The following is a 24,417-nucleotide window of genomic DNA, read 5'->3' on the forward strand; positions in this document are numbered from 1 at the left end:
TTTCAGTCTACCAGTCTGAGCCTCACCTGTTTAGATAAAAGGAAAATAGGTTCTTCTCCAACAATCCCTGTTCCATTACATTATCAAAGAAAGGTACTACTTTATCCACAGATATCTTGGGGAATGCCATGCCGAGAATGCCATCAAACTTCGCAGCAATAAAAGTGATGCCAGGCTGCCTGGTAGCTTCACCAAACAGCTGATTCTTGACACACAGGTCACCAATCTAAGAGGAAAAAAACAGGAAGAACTCAAAATACGTGTTTAAACTATACCTGGAAATGGTAATATTCACTTGATACTCTTCAGTGAACACCGTATGATATACAGCAAGCAAGACACAAATACCCAGAAATTCCTAAATGGATTGCTTTAGTGTTTTGCACTCTATGTAGAATGACTGTATCATCTTAACTTAGCCACTTCCTTCAAATAAAGGTAGTTGAACTGGATGGCTATGCTGCTAAATTTGTTGCTGGGAACTGTAGTTCAGCCAAACTTAGAAGCCACAGATTATTCACCAGCCAAATAATTCATATTACTTCATTGAAGTCTGTAATAGTTTGAAATAAGGTTTTTCGCAAGGAATCAGATAAATAATTGGCTACATAAGTTATTGATTATGGATGAAAAAAGCTTCATATTTTGGCAAAATTAAAATCCAATACAGTAAAGGTAAAGGAAGAAAGATTATACAGAAAAGGAAAAACATGAAGAATATTACCAGGATTAGGAAACAGAGCACAAGCAAGGAAATGTACAGGGCAGAAGAAGCTAACTATTTATTTAATCCATGATTTCTAGTCACTAAAGTCTGTTATTCCTCTTTTCTTAAAGACTTACGTTTTAAATTTTTGAATTCTAAGAATTGGGACTTTCAATCTATCGAGTGAAAATTCCTGCTCTCTTTTCCAAAGGAGGTACAACAAAATGACCTCACGTTAGATTATTAAAAATGATGAAAAAGCAGAACATATACATAATAAAATTATGAACAAGGCAATAGCTTGGAACCATAGTCCCATGGCTGTGAGACAAATGATCTATATTTTGCAGGAAAGATCTACACGTTTACTTGAAAAGCGTTCTTTTAATCCAAAAGTCTTCATCCCTTTACTTGCTTTTTCTGTTATAGATGACTAAAAGTGCAGTGGCAGAATCTAGGGAAAAATAAACCAAACTTGTAAGGAAGTTTAAGTTCATTTCTTATGATAAGAGGAAATGGAAAAAATGTTAACTTCTCCCTTCCAAAAGGTTTGAATAGTCTCTTATGATTTGCTTGTTTGGGGTAGGTTTTTTTCCCCCTTGGCTAAGTCCTTAAGTAAACACTTACCTTTTATAATAAGGAGACACAATCATGTGATTATTTATGCACTCTTTCAAATATTTCTATATTTTCTCAGAACCACAATGAAGTGAAGTTAATACGGGGGGAGGGGGGAGTATTTTGGCTAAAGAATTGGAGCCTTTTGTGACTTAGATAATGAAATGCTGTCAATGTACTAACCGTTACAGTATCTTGGCTCAGATATCCTGAAAGGCTTCCAGTACCATAATGGATGGCAAAATCTGTACCATTTTTGACATATGTGCTGGATTTTGAAGAATCATATTTACAATGCAACACTGCAGAAAGAACATAAGGACTGTAAGACAACCACATGCATGGAATTCATGAACACATTTCTATTGACTCTATGTTCTAAATACGCAATTATGACATTGCAGCATCCCATGGTCACAGGATTGCCATTTGAGACCTTCACTGCTGGTTTCCAACAAGCAAAGTCAACGGGGAAGCCGGCAGGAGTTCACAAATGGTGACCAAGTGACATCGTGCTTAACAATGTCCCTGGATTCACTTAACGACGGCAAATGGAATGCTATCGCTAAGCAGTGTGGTCATGTGACATCACATTTTATGACTGCATCTCTTAGTAGCAGAATTTCCAGACCCAGTTATCGTTGTTAAGCGAGGACTACCTGTACTTAGTTCTTTTAACACTTTTAAATTTGCTTTCTACGTTTCAACAGACACAAAGGGAAAGAACTGCATTTTGGCTCACAGGATTTAAGACCTGATAAAGAGATGTACTTTTTTGAATTCTGTCTAGAATTCTGAGTACTGATTCAAACTTGTGATGGAAAAAAGCAGAGGAAAGACATGAATGCTTTTTCCCTAACTGCATCATAAACCACCACCACCACCTACCCAAAGCAGTTACATATCTCTATGGCTCATTTTATCTGCTTTTCAAAAGTTGTTCTGAAGGATTGAACTGTTATTTTAAAACACTGGAGAAAGGCATACAAAATATTCCATGTGCAATATTAGAAACTAAGGAACTATTAAAAATTATAATTTTAATATACCCCACCCATTATTAATCTGCGTAGTTATAGCTCTTCTGCAACATCCTAAATAAAGGAGAATAACTACAAGTATTATTTGCCTTAAAAATATGTATCAGAGCCATATTCTTTACTAAATTCATGCACTGCTTTATTCATGCCTTCTTTATTCATAAAGAAGATCACTTAAATAGAAATAACTTCAGAGGAGAAAGGTGGCCTTTATATTCCTCTATACTCCTTGTGTGATTCAACATTTATGAGTTTATACCTGAAGTAGCTCTGCCCTTTTCAAGTGCTATCTGCTGATAAATATCATCTGACAAGTTTCATATATAGTACTCTTGAATCAAGATTTTTTGAGTAGGGCAAATGACTACCAGAATACAGCTTTTTACTTGGAATCATTAGCAGAGACTACTTTTTAAAGCTCCCCTAAGATATAAGAAATTAAATGGAGAAATCCGATTTGGCTGCTAAATTGGGTTTGAAAAGGGCAGTCTGAGAATCAAGTAACATGGCAGATATTTTTTCAAGCATCTCCAACATTTGAGAAAGTAGAATATGCATACAGGACTCATATTTTTTAAAGAGAACTGGAAATAATTTGGCAGCATTTATCTCCCATGTTATTCACTTTTTTTTAGTCCTATTTAGTCCTTTAGTCTAAATCAAAATTATTTAATCATGCTTAGCACAAATTGAACCTTCCCTTCAAACGATCTTCAGCTATCTTTAGCCCAGTGCAATGAAGGTAGAGTTATATTACAGATTCATCATGCTTGGAACTTTAAAAGAGAATATAGAATCATACTGCAATGCTTAAACCTGAAGCTATAAATACGAAAGATAATTTCTCTTTAATCTACATTTTTAATCATCTTGTTAATTTAGAAGGGTGCACTGGCTTCATTTTGTGTGTTGTAACTCTCATCTTTTTAATCCAATAGGGTTGGGAGGGGGTTTGCACAGAAGAGTTTGAAAGATGTGTTCATTGTGATCTCTAGTGGTGTATGGATATGCTTCAGAAGCTCATCACAAGCAAAAAGTGCTCCATTTATTTCAGGAATTAGGAAACACACTTCAGTGAATTTAAGAGACATAAGATAGTTACAACTATCAGTTTTCAGAGAAAAGACAAAACAATCAAATCAGGCATCACATTGTTGAAAAGCTGTACAAACTCTAGAAACTGAAGTAAAAAGCAGTACATGTATAAAGCTCAAAGTCAGCCTTTCTTAGTCTCCAGATGTATTGGCATTTAAACTCTCATCATCCTCAGCCAGCATGGTGCCAAATTATAAATCATTGACTATACAAGTTAGAAGGGATCATGGAGATAATTTATTCCAGTCCCTTGCCCAGTGCAGGAATCTAATACTGCAGCATCCTAGGTCATCCAGCCTAATAATTTATTTAGAATTAGGTGGTATGTACAAGTTTTAAATTTATCTTATGGAAATTTCTATTTCTTAGCTGAAATATATACAAGCATATCTGGCCTAGGGTTGTGCAATGTTGTGGATTCAGTTGGAAAAAAGGTGCACGTGGGATGGGGGTGGGGGGTGTAGATTGCAATTCTTGAAAGCAGCTGTATATTTTCCCAAAATCATGTGACAGCTGCAAAGGGCAGTTGTATCTGTAGGTTCATATTATCACATGACAGGGAGTAAGAATCAAACTGGAAACAGCACAAATACTGCACAGAAGATTAAAGTATTACAAAATGAAGCATATGGTCAATGAATAGGTAAATAATATTGTCCAAATCTGTGTTTCTATTTATCACTTAAAGACAGTTAAGGTGAGAAAAATTAGAATATTGAGAATATTAAATAGTAAAAATGTTAGAAAATGTGATTTTAGGTTCAGTTCATACAGATTTTCTCCTAAAGTGCACTTCATTTCTATAAAGGATTACATAGTTTTCAATGTACATTAAACATGGCATTAGTTGTGTTTTTCATCTATGTTACAGCCCTTCAAGGCCTCCTACCACATATCCATATAGCAAACAGATAAACGCATGCAATATTTGATGGCCCATATATAGAACTTATTTATCTGTCACCCTTATAGCCTGCTGCAATCTGATGATTCTCAGTGGCTTACAGAGCACACAATACAACAATTAAAACATCCACAATAGATTAAAACAATGACTTCATAAACCGCCAACAAAGACAGAGTAATGAACAAAAATAAAAATAGAAAATAAATGATAGTATAATGCTTGTTAAGAGAATGTCTTCCAAATTTAATTCTATCTTCAGTGGTTTCCTGGAAACCAGCAGGGAGGAGTTGAATCTGATCTCCATAGAGAAGCTATTCCAGAGTATTAGTATCACTACCGAAAAGCAATGCCTTCTAGCCTTGGCCACTTCTTGGAAGCATGGGACTACAACAGCTTCTCCCTCAAGATCTAGTGGGTTGAGTCCATTCTGGTTGGAGCATATGGGGTTTATCCAATGTCATTTTGCCAGAAGATAACATATCCCCACCCCCCTAATATTCTCCTCCAAATCTTTTCCAGTGGGTTGACCAACAGCCTGGAATAGAACTGGAGGACACTCAAGAGAGTACAGCTGAAAAGAACAGAAGAACTCCAGATGAGTATATGTAAATCCATTGCATAATGTTGGATATAGCCCAAGAAAGCAGTTTGTGTAGGAAATTCATTCCATCTGAAGACTCCCTCAATTTTATAAAGTAGATGGGTACTTAGCTGGGAATCAGCAGAGGTTCAGTAGCTGGATTGAGAAGCAGTATATAGACAAGAGTATATAGACAACTGTGTTACAACCAACGAGAAATTTTCCAAGAATGTCATCCTATGTGGTTGCAATTTACAGATACAATTTATAATTGTATGGGACGGTCTTATACAAATCAGCCAACTATGAGGTTTTACATATACAAGAATGGATACTTACAGCAGGCAATATCCAGCAGGTGACAGTGAACAGATGGCACCCAGAGGTTTGATGACCCAGTGTCAAAGACTACTGTAAACTTCTGTGGTGGAGTCCCAATGCCTATCTCCCCATAATACTGTGCCTGAAAAACAAAATGATGTGCAAGGACAATAAGTAAGAGTTCCTCAAGTGAGAAAGAAGACCACTCCAAGCTATTATTCAAGTCTATATAGATGCAAAATATGCCCCATCTTCATTCAGCCATACTGCTAACTACAGTGCTCATTATTTCAGAGAATATATGAATGTCAGGACACTCCAACAATAATCAGGCCTGGAAATGACCAGTAAAGTAAAAAAAATCTTTGAGTTCTGTTATTATGATTTATAAGAAAAAGGGTACAGTGATAGGACAAGAATACCCATCATTAGGATGCCACAATGGGAAGGTCTTAGATAATGTGAAACATCCAGAATCAAGAAACTTCACAAATGTTTTCTAATATTTTATGTAGAAGCAGCATTATGTACACACCTTGAGTTGTACAAAATAAAGATGGGATATAATAGCAGCAGCAATCTATTCCCCCCATCCTCGAATGAATTGTTACCATTCATTTATGTGGAAGAAAAGAAAAGCAAATCTTACTGTCAACAATTCCAGCCACCATGAAATAATCATATGTCATCTATAAAAAATTCAGCTTGTTCTGCTTCTTGGCCACCAAGAGTACACAAGAGAATGTAGGAATGGCAAGATATAGAGGACGCTACCAGATAAACCAGCAATATTTGTAACAAGTAGACTAAAGAAGCCTTAACTCATTGCTTCAACAGCCTTCACTTCAAATACTGAATCATAGCATATTTTGCAATGATTTGGGTTTTTTCAGGAAAGAGTAAGATCTTGAGCTTCTCCCTTCGTTGTTTTTTCTTATTCAGCTCTCTTACCCCTCAAATTAGATACTGCTTTATAACACACTTTACATCCTGCTTAAGAACTTTACTTTTTATCCCAACATTTCCATGTTCAGAATTATCATATAACAAACTTCCATACAAAACTGTGCTGCTTGATTTCTTTCTAACTCTCCCTAATTTCTTAGCAAATGTATATTTACTACTGACTGCCTCAAATAGTGATTGGCACAGCCAACAGGAAACCTAATCTCACTGTTTGGCCAACATTCAATATGGAAAGGTCTCCTTTCCCCTGAGAAAATGACTCTTTGTGAGCATACACCTGGGTATTATTATACAAAATAAAGAAGTTACAGCCGTTTGCAAGGACTACTTGGTAGGAGTGGCCAAGCTTTGCTATCCACAACTTTTGAACTGTCTCTACATTCATTTCTAGCTTTGTTTTTAAAAGTTTGCACCAAAAGAACTACACAAATTTATGCATCCAGTAAACGTTGGCCCATTTGGAGCATGAATTTCTATTAATGTAGGCATTTTTGTGCAGATTTCTTTAACACAGTTGATCAAAAAACTGTAACGAAGGATAATTGGTAACCTTGGTTTTGGGTTACTATAGCATGTTCCAGATTTTTTTGGGGGGGGGGGTGTCCCTTGAGAGAGGTTAGAAACAGCAGAGCATATAGACTTCAGTGGCTAATACATGTATCACATATGCTGATGTACTGACTGTCAATTTTCTACAGAGCCATTTTCAATATAGTGTTTAAATGGGCCTAAAGACCAGATATTTTTAAGCAGCTGCCTGTTTCCATTTCGATCTGCCTGATCTTTATGTTCTAATTATGATAACCATCCTGTAGCCTGCTGATAGCCATCAGACTTCATTACCACATGAAACAAATTTCCAGTAGATATTGGGCTACAGAGGCTTTTTGCCAAAAATAACATGTAAAGCTGCTAAGCATGAAGAAGAAAAGACTAAGCAGAGAAATGGTAGTGGTCCACAGATATCTAACAGTCTGCCACATTTTATTCTATTTTATTATTCAAATTTTGTTACCGCCCATCTCCCCCAAGAGAGGGACTCTGGGCGGGGGGAGATGGGCGGTGCAGGAAGGGGCACATAGAGCTGTATTCTTTGAAAGTGAGAGGAGGACAAGGCCTAAGAGGCTGAAATTAAAGAAAACATCTTTAGGTTGAATATCAGCAAGAACTGCCTCTAAGTTAGAGCTGATAAGCAATGGAACCATCTACCTAAGGCAGTGGTGGAGCCTTGCTAGAGGCTTTCAACAGAGACTGGATGGTCACTTTCAGGGATAGCTTAGTGGACTTCAGGGAAAGATGCAAATTTGGTTTAAAGAATCATTGACTGGTGTTATGTGTGCACCCACGCGTGTCCTGAAATACTCGTTTTCCTTTCAAACAGTTCTGCCCATCCCTGTGGAATAAAACTATGTTATGAAGCTGTTAAACATGTAAAGAAATAAAATCAAACTGGGTTTTTATTCTGCTTTGTTTTGGTTAGGCAATATTAACAGTGTCCTGGGAAACTTTCAAAGGCACATTCAAAGTTCCTTTGAATGTGTACCGCTACAGAAATGCACCCGATAAGCAAGCCAACATTTGAAAATCATTTTCCCAAATACGAATGTCAGTCATCTTTCCCAGATGACATTTCTAGCATGTTCTGGCACTGCAGGTTCTTTATCAAATGTTGACTAAGCATAATTGATTGTGAAAGCCTCATTATAGTATTTTTGCCCATGTGAACAACTGTGGGGGTGGGCTGGGTGTGGCTGAGACAAGAACATTTTCAAACAGCTTCAGCAAGATTGCTAAAGTTAGTTATTTAGCAATTACAGCAGTTTTTCAACAGCTTCAGAGGAAAGATTTGCATCAGCCAAGAAAAAAACATGTCACATTTACTTCCTCTTTGGCCATTTTTTAGTAGGCAAGTCTTTACAAATTTGAGAATTTCCTATCACAAAACTTTTAATTTAGAGAAAGATGGGTCATGAGTGATTAACTGAGGTTGGCACCAGTGATGCTTTATTTTGTTTTAATTGACTAATTGAATTTATTTTAACTCACTAGTGTTGTGCTGGGTTACCTAAGTTAACTAAATCAAAATAATGCCATTGTGTAATGATATACCAGAATAGCTACAGGTGTGCCTGGCTTTAGGAACTAAATGGACTGTAATTTTGAAGGAATCTTATTACAGTTCCAAAAGGAGAAGCCAACACTGCCTTTCCTAATGAAGTCCCATATGTAGACAATCAGCTGCACCACTTAAAAGGAGTCCTCCCAGGCTCTTTATGAATTGCTATGCACAATGCTAAATTCCAACAGGATTCAAAGAACCAAGCGACCCTGACAGATGCATTCCCCATGCTATGCCTGCCAGAGTGAGAAAATCTCATGCAGTGTTACTGCTCCCTCTTTTCATAAGCATACAGTTGGGACCGCTGGAGACAAGATTCATTATTCCTGTCCAGCCATTGTGACAAGGGCAAAGGGACTGCCAGAAGCAATATTTTTGGCCTCAAACTATAGATCCACCAAAGAATTACAGAAGCAGAGGTACAACACCATAATGCAATTATTCACCGGGATAGCGACACATCTGTTGAGTACTCTGGAAACTGGCAAAGGAAATATATTTTATGGAGAAGAGTGGCATTTATGCATCTAATAATTCAAAATCTTATGTCCAAGATGTCTAGGGATGGAGGGTACCATATTCAACCATAGTGAAGTTTCACTGTGTTACATATGGTCATGAAATTAGGAGCTGTGAGGAACTGCAATTATTATCACCATTCACATGAAATTTACTTCACTTGCCTTTGGTGGGAGTATCACTATCAATCTTCCAAAAAGTGATACATGTGAAATCACACACAAAAATTGCATATTTATTTCTCACCTTTCTTTAGTCATGAAACTTAAAGTGAAATTAGGTGCCAATTACATGTACCTGTAAAAAAGGGACTACAGTTATTCATCATGACTTACTTAAATCACTGCTGTTCTAAGGATATCATTGCAGAAGGGAGTAGACAAGGATCTATGGGAAATGTGGAATACTTTTAATCAGGATTTCAACTACTTCATTCCATCTGTGATCCTCCTCATCTCAGGTTTTCATTCCCTTACTCAGTCCTCATTTCACTGTTCTTTGAACTTCCATATTTGGGTTTTTAAAAAAAATATTGTGTGTATTTCTGTAAAACTGGGGTTTACTATCTAGTTGTGGGTAGATTATGTCATTTGTCTACATAAGTATGCAATTAAGGGGTTGGTTGCTACCTATAAAGCCCTACATGGCATAGGGCCTGGTTACCTGAGGAACTTCTATCTCCCATAGCATCTGCCCAGCCAGAGAGGTTAGCTCGCTCTGGGTTCCTTCAATTAAACAAAGCCATCTATTGGGACACTAGAAGCATGCTTTCTCTGTTGCAGTGCCTGCCCTTTGGAATGAGGACTCCCCCCCAAGAATGAGGTGGCTCCCATTCCTGTTTCAGAGGGCCTTGATGACCTGGCTCTGCACCCAGGCTGTTGGATAGGGTGGTTGAAGCCCCTTCTGAGTAGTGTGCGTATGTTTTCATTGTTGACCAGCTTTGCCATGTTTTTTGCTTTTTTGTCTTTACTGTTGCATTATTTTTTTTGGGGGGGGGTGTTTTCTTTGTGAACCACCCAGAGTCTATATGAGTCAGGCAGAGCATGAATTAATTAATTAAATAAATAGTATTTGGTGCTCATGATGAAATGGAAGTAGTGGGAATGCCTACAGAATGGAAGAGTACTTGTTAAATTCTTTATTGAAGGTTGGCAAAGGGGCATTACACCTATCCAAAGGGCACCAAATTCAAACAGTGTCCCAGGAAACTTTCAAAGGCACATAATCCATTAATAAAATATCTAATACATTTATCAAAATATTCATATTGTTGAGGTCTGAGCTCTCACTGAAAGTCTGCCGAATTGGATGTTCAGCAAAGCTTCTCTCTGAAATAGCCATCATGGTTTAAGAAAATGAAGAAAAAAACCCATGGAAAGCTATGTCCCTTGGAAGGCTATGTGGAAACTTTCTGCATCATAATATGGGGCTGAACAATCCACTTTTCCCCCCAATTTTCATTACCATATATGTATTATCATGTGTTGCCTCACGATTAAAAGGCAACTGTTTTATAGATAAGAGAAAGGCCAAATATCATGCTGGTGTGGGTGAAGCGACTTATAGATGGCATAGAGAACATCCTTGAAGGACAGGAGGAAGAGTGATTAGCAAGACAATGGTCAGATAAGAGGGGCCTGAATCCAGAACAAGAAAGTGACTTGAGAAAATGCCTCAGATAAGCCCCTCCCTAGGTCACACAAAGATAAGGGGGGGGAGAAGCACATTCAGACTTACAAGATTCTGTTACTAAAAGTATTCCAGTAAACGTAGTTTTAGACCTATAGGGCTGACAGACTTCAAAACATCTGGAGAGCACTAGCTTATAAAGAGATACACTGGAATTTACCACTGAAGGATAAAGGAACCCAGCTGTTTCTGGTTTGCTCTTCTGGTTCCATGAGCAGATAAAACCAAGAAAGGGATTCTAATCCAAGCCTCCATAAAGTGCATGTGGTATAAGTGCTACCGGGTGATATATACTTTCTCATGTCATATATTGTTCAAGTACCACCAAGTAAATAAAATAAATAATATATATGTAATCATTATTCCAGGCCATGCTATAATATTGATTTACTCAGGGAAAATGTACATACATTCATGAAGTAGTCCTTCAATATTATTTACTGAATATTATTCTATTAAGGAAATGAAACAGAAATGCTATTGTTTTTTCATATTCATAGGAAATTGGTTGTATCACTGTCTTTGGTATAGGATATGACTAAAGCATTTATACATATGGTTCATATACAAAGAAACGATTAAAATTAAACTTTTAGACTAGAGTACTGGGATGGTATTATACACCTCACCCATCCCTGGTCTGCTAAAGATCTTTGGTCTCTGCTAAATGCAAACTTAACAAGTTCTTAGACTTCTAAAACAGAGTTTTGATTACTCAGCACAAAGCAATTGCATTTGGAACATGGAGCAAGTCAGTAAGATATTAGCTTCTAAATGAGTTAAGCAATGTCATATTGTACCATTTATTTAGGATACAAATGGGAGAAGGAGAGCAGATATGAGATTCATTAATCCATGCATTTTTTATTTAATTCTAAATTATATAATATTCTTCATCAACAGGTATGATGGATTTTATTTAAAACAGAAGGTGGATATACCACATGCTCAGAACTTGCTTCAAGAAATCATCATTACAATTAAATCTATGAAACTGTAGAAGACTCATGGTCCTGATGGTTTTGGAGTTGACTGGTATAAATAGGTTTTTGTCTCCTATTTTGTTGGAGGCTTATAGTTCAACTTTTTCAAATCAATCCATTCTATTTTGTTATAATGAAGCAATCACTGTTATTCCCAGGTCAGGCAAAGATTCTACTATGTGTTCAAACTATAAATCTATTTCCTTGATAAATATGGAGACCCTGATTAATAGACACCTGTCTTAGGCTAGGTTTATATAGGGCAGTAAAGCTTTTAAGTTAAGTTTTTAATAGATGTTCAGGCAGATAAAGATGTTCTTGCTTTAACTCAAAATCTCTCTCTCTCACACACACACACACACACACAAACACACACACAAGGAAGGAGGCAATGGGAAACCACTTCTGAAAGACCTTGCCAAGAAAACTGCAAAGACTTATCCAGGCAGTCTCCGAGAATCAGACATGGTTGATATACATATACATACACACACAGACAGACTCATTCATTCATTCATTCATTCATTCATTCATTCATGGTTATATCCCCATTATTTGGAATTTATCAAATATCAAGACGACATGGGAGTTAGCTAAAATTATACAACACTGGAAGGAGAACCCTACCCCTGGATTTGCAACAATGTATTGCCAATCTATGTTAAAATCTGCATTAATTCTTTTTCAACAAAGGGACAAAGCTTTTGAGCAATATAGCTAAAGGTTTTGGAATTGTTCCTTTTATAACAATTTCCAAACCCCACTTTTTAAAATCCTGTACTTATCAACTGTGGGGTTCTGTTGATCCTTGAATGCTATTTTATATTTTTGTATTTTTCTTTGTAGGTTAGCTTGAAATTATTTAAAAAATGAAAAATTAAGAAGCATAGAGCCTTGAGCATACAATGGAGAAGGATAGGCCTAGTAAATACTAAAAAGACTGTTTTAAGCGTGTCTACACTTTTCCAATCAATTAAAAAATGCAGACATTTTTAACTAGGTGATTGAAACCACTTCAGCAAAAAAGGAACTGTGTCAGTATAGTTAAAGAGAATTGTTCGATAGGTACACACATTATTTTTTCAATTCATACTTCATATGATTAGCTTGTCGGGTGTGGTAAACAGGGAAAAATGCTTTTTTGGAGAAGGGTTGGTTTTTAAACAGCACATAATTATTTAGTGCACTTAAGATCACGTTTGCCACTCTTCAGGAAAGCAAGGGTAAGGTCTACAGAGAACAACTTAGCAAGCTCTCCTTGTCTTGGCTTTCAGAGTTGTTTTTCTGCATGTAGTAAGAGCAAAGCCAGCCTGTTCTGCAATTTCTATGCTTGAAAAATAGGCACATTTGGCATTTTCAGAGGATACTGTGTGTTTGCTCACCAAAGGATTGCCAAGGGGAAGGGGAAAGCTTTGATGGCATGGTGTCAGGATAGGTGTGGCTAATTCACAGAGGCAAACTAATAATGCTAAGAGCAACTTGTCCCGTAGCCTAAGCACAAGGCATTCTTTTGAACCTGATGGCAAGCTGAGGAGAATCTGGAACACACAGAGACTATATCATGTACATGTAGGCCTAAAGGCCACATCAAAGCAGAGGGGATGTAATGGTATGCGAGAAAGGCCATGAGAAACTGGGTTAAGAGATGCTGCCTAGGAAACGGTCAGATAAGAGAGGACAAAGCCCACAGCTGCACAACGGGAGGAGCAAGAGGCTCAGAAGGGACCCTCCCTAACTTCTCAGGCTGTAAAGGAGACAGCGGGAGATTTGTACTTCCTGACTTGCAAGATTCTGTTAATGTAGCCTTACAATAGGGTAGAATTAGCTCATCTAGTCGTGTTTCCTGTCTGGTCTATCTGGGAAAGCTGACAGGTGAATACTGAGCCTCAAACATCATGTATTTGCTTCAGTGCACAAGATATTATGTAAAAAGCAATGTTTGCTATGCCTAGAGAAGCACATGCAGGCAAAAATAAAAATAAAATAAAATAAAATAATAAAGTAAGCAACCAGGATAATACTTATACTCATCCCACAATACTCTCAAACATAATCACTCCATTAGAGGTATTTCACTGTAGGACTTGAAAGGTACAGAATTGTGGATTTCCTTTCAACAGAAACACTTGAGAAAAATGCAACACAAAGCAAAAATCTCAGCATCAAACCCATTTCTCCTAATTGCCTGGGAAGTTCCCGAAATATAATGGTGTCAGGAATTTCAGCATCCTCACAACAATTTCAAAACCAGGCAATTCCTGGTGCAGTTTATTTTGTAATTTTATTCATAGGAAGTTGTCTGGATGATTTGAACCCCTGATCAAATTTAAGTATTTTTGACAGTCTTTTGCTTCATATCATTTGGTTTTTTAAATATGGCTCTGTCAATTATCTTGGAGGCCTTAGGGCTTGAATGGCAGGTAACAAACTGAAGAAAAAAAAAAAGAGAAACAAGCAGAATGGTTCCTGATCAGGCCTATGTGTTCATGCCTCCTATTCTCTCTAAAATCTCCATCTACCAGATGCATGAATAAGCTAGAGGTCTTACCAATGGGGGCATGAAGATACCTAGAAATCTATTTGCACTGTCAAGTACATGTGGATTTTGACAGTCTCCAGATTTGGTTGGCGGGGGCGGGAGGGGGAGACAGATCCAAATCCCTTAGAGTCCTATACAGATCCACATGTGTCTGAAGAACAGCCAATTCCATTCTTGTAAATCAAGTATAACTACCAGCTGAAGAGCATGTTGGTACAAGTTTTATAGAAACATAATTGACAATATGAGAGAAAAAGGAGTATGAACAGGTAACCTGTTTAGCACCTTAGGTTATGAGAGGTTTTAACATGGCCTTGTAAGCTATTTTGCCATATGCATGAGTAAGCATGAGTAAGCTATTTTGCCATATGCAAATAACAGCAGCATGAGATTTTCAACATATGAGAATATAGTTGCCATGAGGCTTTGATGCCCTTTATTTCTACCTAAATATCACAGAAAGAGTGCCAGATAGATCAGTTTAGGCTGACATTCCCTTCACCCTTACAATGGCATTCATCCCAATTAACTTCACAGCTGTCAACTCAATTATCTAAAAGCATTATGGGCTGGCCTATACGTTTACAAAAGCAGATTGTGAGGATATGCTTCAGAACACTGGTATAGGCATATTTATGTCTGAAAATCATCCAAACCATGGTTTGCCTGCCCAAATCTGGAAAGCTATCACCTCAACAAGGTCTTCAGTAAACACTTGCATTGTGTATAGTTGCCAGATGTGTTTTAATAAGCCACCCCCTTCTCTCCATCCAAGCCAAAGACCAGTTAAGTTTTTCTTAAAGGGAAAAAAAAATGGAGCAGCAACATATTGAGCAATTTTACTTGGTACATTTCAACATCACAAGTAGAGCTTGATTAAACAATTCCGTACCATTCTTGTAGAGCTCACTTGGGATTGGCAAACAAAATGATAAATCACCAGAGAAGAAATGTATATGTTTGATAAGATACTCAACTCTCCCAAGACCTGAGATATGGACCATTTAGATCTGTAACAGATGACTGGGGGGGGGGGGGGGTGGCACAGACACTTTTTTTTTCCTGGGTTCCAGCCACATCTGCAGCTACTCATCCATTCTCCCAACACACCATTGCTTCTCTCTAGAGAGAAGCATCCACTTGGGGATTCCTCAAGGGAATATTTAGTACTTTCAAAAGGAAGAGGAACCTCATCAACCTCACTGCAATACATATGCTTTGCTTGAAAATCCAGATCAAGTAAGTGGCAGTCTCTATTTAACAGTCATAGAAGGTAGGCAGGCACCTCAGAAGCAGCAGCAAGATCACCAGGAAAATGGTAACAACTTAAAATTGAGATTATGCTTATACAAGGGCAGGGCATAAGCTGAGCAAACTTACTTGGCATGGGAATGAGAATTTTGAGCTTCAAATTTTGTCTGTAAAAGATTGACATCAGCTAAGTTACCAGACACTGAGACAGACGTAGACAGATTAAGACAGATTCCCATGGAGAAAGGTGTAGAATATGGATTTAAAAATAAAATCTCTCAACACCCAACCCTGAGCTTCAGGGTATTATTAACTCAAGCATAATGAAGAATGATCTTCACCTGTAGCCATCAACTTTAGTGCCTTAGTCTTCCAGACCAGGAATGATTGATTTCTTTAAATGCTATGATGTGGAAACCATAACGGCACCTGCCTATACTACACAAGAACTTCCATGGATTTTAATGGAAAGAATCCGCAATACAACCCTTTCTCACATTAGGTGATGCTAGTTTGGAACAGTATTTGATTTCAGCATACAACCTGGCTGTTCCAGCATTACTGCAGTTTCACAAGGACTCTCACTGTAGCAGCTCCCACTCTAGCAAGAGATCACTGAGAGAAAACAATGGTCTGCATTATACAGAATTGAAAACAGGAGATGGGAGGTAAATAAATATGACAAATCAATCAATCAGTCAATCAAGTGGGAGGGCAGGCATGGGAACTGGATGATGGAAAACCAAGAATTACTACCTGGAAATGACACGTTAAAAGTTAAGAGCCAAGTTCAATTAAACTAATCCCAGGTGTATATAGAATTTCAGAGTTGAAAAGGCAGAAGTACCAGATATGTATCTAGACCTACTATATCCAGACTGAAAAAATCTGGATGACCACTAGACAGCAGCCAAAGGTTATCAGCTTTCTGAATTTCTTTGCTTCCATCTAGTCACCATATGGATTTTTGAAGAAAAGGTATGGGTGACCCGGATACACCAGCAACTTGATTCTAATTATGTTTCCTCCAAGCAAATCCTGACGACTTCACTGGGACTTGCTCCAAGAAAGCACACTGTTAATAGCAACCTGGGATATGGAAGGTTTCAAACTGTGATTCATGCAAGAACCCCATTATAATGAAACAACAGGCATGCCTGGAATTGCTACTTTTACCAATCATATAATTATTACAAGTTACAATTAGAAGTGTGTATTCTTTTTTAAAAAGTCAAAACTATAAAGATACCATTTACTGCTTGAAGCAGTCAAGTTTTTTTTTAATGTTGCATATTTCAAAGCAAAAGATTCCAATTGGTTGGAAATCGTTAATTCCACTTTGCAAAACATAAATATCTATCCTGAATTATTATAAATATATATTATTAATTCAAACCTTATATTCTGATTACTTTCTCCACTGGTTACTATATTTTTTCATCAGACAGAGATCTGTTTTAATGGCTTGATACAATGCCATTTTCATAGTATGGTAATTAATAATTCCTTGGGACGGAGATGGGCAGTGATAAAAATTGATAAAAATAAATACATACATACATCTGGTTTTATTTATGCACAAAAGTTAGGAACCTGCTCTTCTGCAAAAGCTTGATAAACTGGCTCCATAATGGAACTAAATTGCTGAAGTTTCCTAACTGATGCTAACCAGCCAAGTGTTCAGCATATTCTAACTCTGAACAGACAGAAACAGGGAGAGCAAATATACTCCTTTTAATCTTGAGAAACAGTGACCAGGACTAAAACATCACTAGTGCTACTTTCTTTGCAACCTGGGGAGAATTTGCCAATGAGTTACAATATTCAAGGTACAATGTCCAAATGCCAATGACTGTCTGCCTATTTTCCATCAAGAAGGAAAGTAGAATTCCAGCTGTTGTCTGTGTTAAGAAAATTTAAGTGCACATACTTTATAAACCCTTGCTTTCCTGATCAAGTAGAAATCATTGCAGTTATGCCGAAATGACATACAGAGAATAAGAGAAAGATTTTACACAGGAAATTTACACTAGGAGTTATACTTTTGGCCCAGTTTTCTCTCATTATTAACTTTAGCCATTTCACTGCATCAGTTCCCTTTTCAATTGAATTATCTTTTGAGTGAATAGATTTTGATTCCAGAATGTCAAAAACACAGGACTCCATATCTATTCATACCTCTCCTACACATTTATTTCAATAGCTTCTTTGGCCTAAAGCAAATCATGAAAAACATGTAAGTTTTTCAGAAAAGTAGCCTGGCCCAAAATGTTCTGTGGGAATATTTTTCACAAGGAAGTGACACACTTTGAGATTTATGGGATAGCAGGGTGGATGGGCCACATTCCAAGTTTGCCTAAAGGAATGAAGCTGAACATGTGTGGCATGAGCTATGAAACACTAACTTCTGGATGCTCTCAAACAGAAGTGCAGATAATTTAATCAGTGCAGACAGCTATGCAATGGAAGCACAATAGCTGGGCTGCATAAGCCTTAAGACTCATTAATTCAGCATTCCGTGTCACACAGTGGCCAATCAGTTGTACCTAGGAAGCTGAAAAAATCAATAATCCTCTTCTACCATTGCTCTTTAACTACTGGTATTTGAAGTATGCTGTCTGTGATTCAGGAGTTAGTGTACAATTCTTAATACTGGTAGCTGTTGATAGATTTGTACTGTCCATTAATTTGCCTAGCCTCATTTACTGCAATATCACAAAGATTCTTCTCACAGCTGGAGAAAAACTTATAAAGCCAATAAAAGACAAGGAAACTGCCACCATACTTACATCCATGTAATTCTTCAGAGCCTCTGGGGTAGGGATTTCTGCACCAGGACCCCCAAATTTATACTTCAGCATTTGTCCCAACTCATTCAAGTCTTGGATATTGGTCCCATACTCATTGTAGATGCTACGCATGGAAGGGAATTTCTTCAGAGGGATTCTGTTCAGGAGAAATTTTTTTAAAAAAAAGAAACACACATTAGCTACAATTTTTCCTGATATCCTCTTTCTCCTGCAGTTCTATCAGCAAGAATCAACATAAGGCCATGTGTAACCGTGTAACATTCACATCACAAAAGATGTTTTTAAGCGGCTTCAAAGCAATAGCTTTCTTTTTTGATCTAAACCTAACCATAAAGCATCAGATATTCTGTAGTATCCATTCTCCACCAGGATTTACTGCATGGATCTTGTGAAGTTAATGGGGCCTTGCTAGTTTACCCTGCAGTAAATCTGGCACCATTTTATGGGAACCTCCCTACCGATCAGGGTTTCAAAGCTTCATTGCTCCCTTTTATTAACCTGTATTTGCTAAAAGGCTAACCTCTGGAAGCTTCCTATGTTACTTCTAATTACATAATATTTTGACTGATATCTTTCATATGTTAAGTATCACTTTAATGTTAAAACATTATTTAGAAGGATAAATCTCTGAAACATCAAAACATGCATTATCCAAAAAGCAAAAGGCATCTCCTGACCATATAATTTCTATTTCATGTCATGGTTAAACATTGTATCAAAATCAGCCCTATATTATCTTATACTGTTACTACCATATCAAACCAGCAAGAATTACCAACACGTCTAACAGGAACATCATTCAAAAGGCACAAGAAATCAAGCTGTGTTTATGGGTGTCGGGAAAGAGGGAAAAATAGATCGTTAGTTAGGAAGCACTCATTCACATTTTAAAATGCAGACATGCTCCTTCATCAATGAAAGAGGTTCAGGCCTAACTGGAAGTAGCTTTAGGTATTCATTCTGTAGTCAATCTTTGTTCAAACTTGATGAAGTTATGTTATGTCCACTTAGTTCAATGGCACTTAATCTCATGTATATATGAATCAGACTGCAGCTTTAATTACCAAGTTTAATCCTACCGGTTTTCCATTAGTGTCAGTGAGTCCTGATGGCCCTGCCTTTTGAAATCAGGTCCACAAACTTTATGTGGTATTGGCAGCCAGCCATTATATGTTGCCTTCAACTGGGCCCTTTATCCATGCTATCCCATTCTCTAGCATGTGGCAGAAGATTCTGAGAAGTGGATACTATCACCATCATCTCACTATGCTTCTTTTTGGAAGCAGCCAATTGTCCAGGCATATCAGAGACTTTGGGGAAAGAAGAACAGGGCCTTTCTTCCCCAACCAGTACTAATGGTGGGTATCTGACTGGTCATAAAGAACTGCTCAGTTATTCAAATAAGGATGTTGGGTTCGTTCTTATTAGAATTAAGAAAACATTTGAATCATCACACTGGATGCCTCTGCTAATCACAGAACAAATAAGTTTTCAGCTTCAGTGTTTCACTCAAATACTCTATGACATTTAACCACATTATAATAATGTTGTTAGGGTTCTAAAAGTTCAGTTATCTCAAATGAGAATGGTTATCTCATTTTCGGAATGCCACATCAGCCTGCAGTCACGTATCATGCTAAAAAGTAACATTAACTTAAAAGTAAAAGAAATAAGCAGTCACCATAAGAAACATACCAGTGACACAGATATTTTTCTAATGCAGACAGCAATGAAGAGTTATAGACTGTGCTCAGGGTGACCTCTGCCACCAATGGAGGTGCCTAAAAGAACTTAACCATGATGTTAACTTCGCAACCCACATCTGCAGAATTAGGGTAAAACAGTCCTCACTCATACACTCTAAGAAATAATTCTGCACTTAAGGTACAACCTGAAGTGTTAGCTTCATGGAATATTTGAGCACAGTCATATAACCATTCATCTCACCAGCAAGACTAGCTCATTTAGCATCTAGTAGGGGACCTTCTGTAATGCATGGAAATTGAAGGCTAGGAACAGATATCTGGCTGAGTATCCAGAGATAGGCACTGAGGTAGAGATAAAACTGACTACTGTGGATCTCTAGATAAGAGATGAAATGACAAACACCAAATAGAATGGGCTCTTACCACATCCACTTCAAAAGGGTATAATAAAACCATCTCAAAATACAATTCAGCTTCCTCTGCACTCCATTTATATATGACTATCATTTAGTATTACATGGTGAGACGACAGTGAAAGCTATAACTCTGGTTAGAACAGATCTGAAGTTGAACACTACCATACACATAGGTGGTATTTTCTACAGTCAGGATATTACCACTAAAATGATTGTGTCAGCTTTTAGAGTATGCCATCTCTAATAGGGGTTGTCTGATGTGTTACATATCCTCCTGTTTTTATACATACAAGAGGAGGAAAATACTGAGTATTTTGTAGTAGTTGTGCCTAGAAATGTGTTTTTAAGATGAAATACTTATTTTTACAGATCCAATCTGTAAAAGGCAACTACTAGAGGACTTGCACTATTCACTTGGAATGTTCCTCCTGCATGTTTCTGATGAACTAAATTACTCTCTGCTCAAAAGTTAAGTTCTTTCTCCCAAAAATGAGAGGCAAGAGTCCTTATTTTAACTGTTTTATGCAATTCAAGGTTGCATTCTTTTTCACCCTTAAACCAGTCAATCCTACAGAAATGATGTTCATCAGATCACAAAGACTTGAAAGTGACTGAACAAGTGAGTAAGAATATAGTGGGCAAATTTCCCTTGCCATCCCCAAGTACCAACAGAAAAATTAATGTATTAGATTATAGTACCTAGCCAACTTTGGCTGATCTCAAAAGCTAAGCAGAATCAGGCCTGGTTGGTATTTGGGCAGGGGACCACCTTAGAATCCTGGGGCTGTTGGGTAGACTGGAAAGTTGAAGAAAACATCCTAGGAAAAAGTAAAGCAATCCGTGTCCATAACACTGACAAGAAAAGTGCATGGATGCATGAATCAGGAGGGTGACAGCCAGGTTCTCAAAGGCCATAAAATGGAGCAGAGAAAGGGCAACAGAAACTACAGAAAGAACCTGCATTCTGTGGACATCATTAACAGCTTGCTCTGAATATTAACATAACCAAGTGTTTTGCTTGCTTTTTTAAAAATTAGAGCCAACTTCTGCAACCTGGTGCCCTCCAGACAGGCTGGTCTTCTGTTCCTTGCCATCACAAGACCATGGGGTGAAGGTTCACTTATGGTTAAACGAGTTCCTGGGGAAGTTTCCTTAATATCTTTAAGCTTGGATCAGGCATATTGAAAGCTGATCAGAATTTTCAGAAACGGGGGTACAGTTTTAAAAGAAATCAGCAGCAAGGAAGACCATCCACTGATTCCAGACGATACTCTCCCGCAGCCCAGTTTCCTTTCAAACAAATTCTTTACATTTTAAGCCCGCTTGCGGCGGGGGAACTTTTTACTTCTTTGAGAGCGCATCTAATCTAGAGGATGCGATCAAGCTCTTCCAAATCCAGTCACATCGATGCCAAAGGGTCGGCAACAGTTAAAACATGCCAGCTGTTTTTAGGCACTCCTTCTAAGAGGAATGGAAGGATCCAGAAGAGGCTCAACAGTGCCCTGTAGCACAACATGAAGACCGTGCCTTGAAAGATGCGGGCTGGGTTGGTTGTTTTAAGCTCCCCAGTCTGTTTGCAAGATTCCCATCCCGCACAACCCTCCCGCTCAGGGAACCTTTATCACCAAGAGAAAGCCGATCCTCACCTGATCAGCGACGAACACGCAGCCACCAGGGAGGCGAGCAATATTAAATCGCGAAGCCCCATTATAGCAGCGATCGCGCTAAATCAGGATATACTGCAAGCGACACGGCAACCCCCCGATGTGTTTATACTTGTACCCTCCGAGACGAAATGACTGAGCAATCCAACCGCGTGACTGCTTTATCAGCTGACCGATCTTCACATTGCAACTCCGGAGCATGTGATCGGGAAGGAGGCGGGGCTGGCTTTAACCCTCTCGCTGGTCTCACACCCCGGAGGAAAGGCTGAGGCAGCGGAGAGCTGAGCGTGCCCGTACATCTCCTCGGAGCAACCGGCTGGGTGGGTGCTGAGGGGAAATCTGTGTGAGGCACGGCCCATGCTGAAACATGGTACCCTCTGACTCAGGGACCAGCACAAACCCGTTTAGCGAGAAACGAGTCCTTTTAAAGTGGCCTATTTGGGGTTATCGTTTTGCCATTCTGAATGTACTTCCTTCACTCGTGCTATTACACGTTGACTTGCACGTATATTTCCCCATATTGTTATAACTTGTGCTTGTTGGTTACTCCAACCAGCCAGGTGTTGGGGAAGGAAGGAGTTCTTTCATCACTGGCCATGAGTCAGGAACAGGAGCCCTAAAGTGGGTTTGAGTTCTCTCTGGTGCTCGGATCATACGGAGAGCAGCACTTCTCAGCACCTGGGGGCATCTGGCAAGTTTTCCTGAGAACCTTCTCGGAGCTGCAGCTTTCTCCTCTTCCTCAGCCGTATGGTCTCACTGAGTTAGATTTCTCAAACTTGGCAACTTTAAGACGTCTGGACTTCAACTCCCAGAATTCCCTAGCCAGCAGAAAAACACTGGTTTAGTTCCTAGGATGAATCAGATAATAACGAAGATGAGCAGGGACAGTTCCAGGTATGAGGGGAGCCTGGTAAACATACCATCTGCCAGGTGCCTTTCTCCTTTGGAGGACTTAGTTGCTTATCTGACAGTATGCTGGGTGTGGGCTACCAGATCAGGCGTCTTCTCTGCATCTGGAGGTTTGCAGCCCTGGTATGAACACCCTTGCTAGTGACTCTACTAAAAGTAGCTCCAATCAACTGACCCGCCACTTTATAATTTCCCTCAATTATTTTCAGCAATGTCAGAAAAGATAAGGAGAGCCGCCATTTGAAGCAAGCTGCTGTAGAATCATACAGGACTCTTAAAATGAGTCTTTCCTGAACTGGTGAATTATGATTAATAGGAAGGTCAAATTGTTTGCAGCTGTTTTTCAGTGCTGGCTGTAGTCACATTATTTACACTTGTTGTAACTTCAAGTAGAGTACTTGACAACAGTAGTGCTAACATGCCATTTCAGCTGTGGAAGATGAATACAGCTTGCTGTGACAGCATTGTCCCTGAATTGAGATAAGTACTTGCTAGCCCATAGACCATTGCAACAATTTAGGGCAGGTTCAACATTTTTCCTTTCAAAAGATCTTTCTGCTCAATTGTATCTGCTTAGAAGGCAAAGAGTTGCATTTTACTGGATACCGTAAATAACTCTGGTGATTATCTAGGGTACACAATCTCTTTTTGACCGACAGGAAGCTCTGGCGTGGGCTGGTCCATGAAGTCACGAAGAGTCGGAAGCGACTAAACGAATAAACAACAACAACACAATCTCTTTATTTTAGCCTCTTTCTTATTGCCTTCATCTTGTTCTCAGCCCATGACTCAGACTGTGTTAAGTTGTGATTAGCTGTTCTAGAATTTAAGTAGTATTTTTCTTCTTATTCTAACACTGCCCAAGGACATCCTCAAGGTGAGGTAGCCAGTACTGGGTATGATCACAGAGTTGCTTATGGGCATTTCAGGAAGATATGAGCACATCCCCTCCCCTCTGCTGCCATTCTGCTGCTTTGATTTGCTGCTAGTCCCTTCTGCTGTCATTTGAAAGTTCCCCCTAAACAGAGATTGGAAAGTGAATAATAGAATGTGAATGTTCAAAAAAGAATTTGAGGTAATGTGGGAAATTACAGAATGGTTAACAATATCTGCTCTAAGTAAATGAGTGGAAAGACTTCTATGATATTGGGAAATGTACAGGTATTATGGAATGTAAAGAGAAAGAGTATCTTGTAGATTCATTGTGAAATATACAATTTTCAGTTAAGGTTTCCAAATACTTTAGTAGGGTGTATCTACCACCAGAACCTATGGAAGCAAATTATATGGGTTCTTTGTTCTCTTTTATTTTATGGGAAAATTATCGTAACTGACTAGAAACTAGGAGGCTTCCATAATAGGATTTCATAACATCAGCATTACATGATCATTCCTAATAATGGTGTTCAATTGAATGTATTATCATCATATGATAATAGGAGATTAAACCTTGTTAGTTGCCCAAAGGATGACACAGGGGTAATCTGTGAATATCAGAACTATAATTTGGATGTTGTGGGTTTCCAAAATAAACAATGTCATTCAAGATACGGCAAAAAACGTGACAAGGATTTCTGGG

At 38.3% G+C, this 24,417-nt stretch overlaps 1 protein-coding gene across 1 annotated transcript in view; it reads right to left on the minus strand.

Moving 5' to 3' along the window:
* CTSD (cathepsin D) overlaps nucleotides 1-22,080 on the minus strand; it is a 28,241-nt gene extending 6,161 nt beyond the window's left edge. Inside the window, exons 1-5 of the mRNA XM_063289330.1 lie at nucleotides 21,912-22,080; nucleotides 18,123-18,279; nucleotides 5,286-5,409; nucleotides 1,508-1,626; nucleotides 27-226 (exon numbers count right to left, since the gene is read on the minus strand). Coding sequence (XP_063145400.1) covers nucleotides 27-226; nucleotides 1,508-1,626; nucleotides 5,286-5,409; nucleotides 18,123-18,279; nucleotides 21,912-21,973 — 662 coding nt within the window. The 5' untranslated portion in view covers nucleotides 21,974-22,080. The remainder of the gene's footprint in view (nucleotides 1-26; nucleotides 227-1,507; nucleotides 1,627-5,285; nucleotides 5,410-18,122; nucleotides 18,280-21,911) is intronic.
* Between the last annotated feature and the right edge of the window lie 2,337 nt (nucleotides 22,081-24,417).

This window comes from Candoia aspera, chromosome 1 (genome assembly GCF_035149785.1).
Source record: "Candoia aspera isolate rCanAsp1 chromosome 1, rCanAsp1.hap2, whole genome shotgun sequence".
Lineage (NCBI taxonomy): Eukaryota > Metazoa > Chordata > Lepidosauria > Squamata > Boidae > Candoia > Candoia aspera.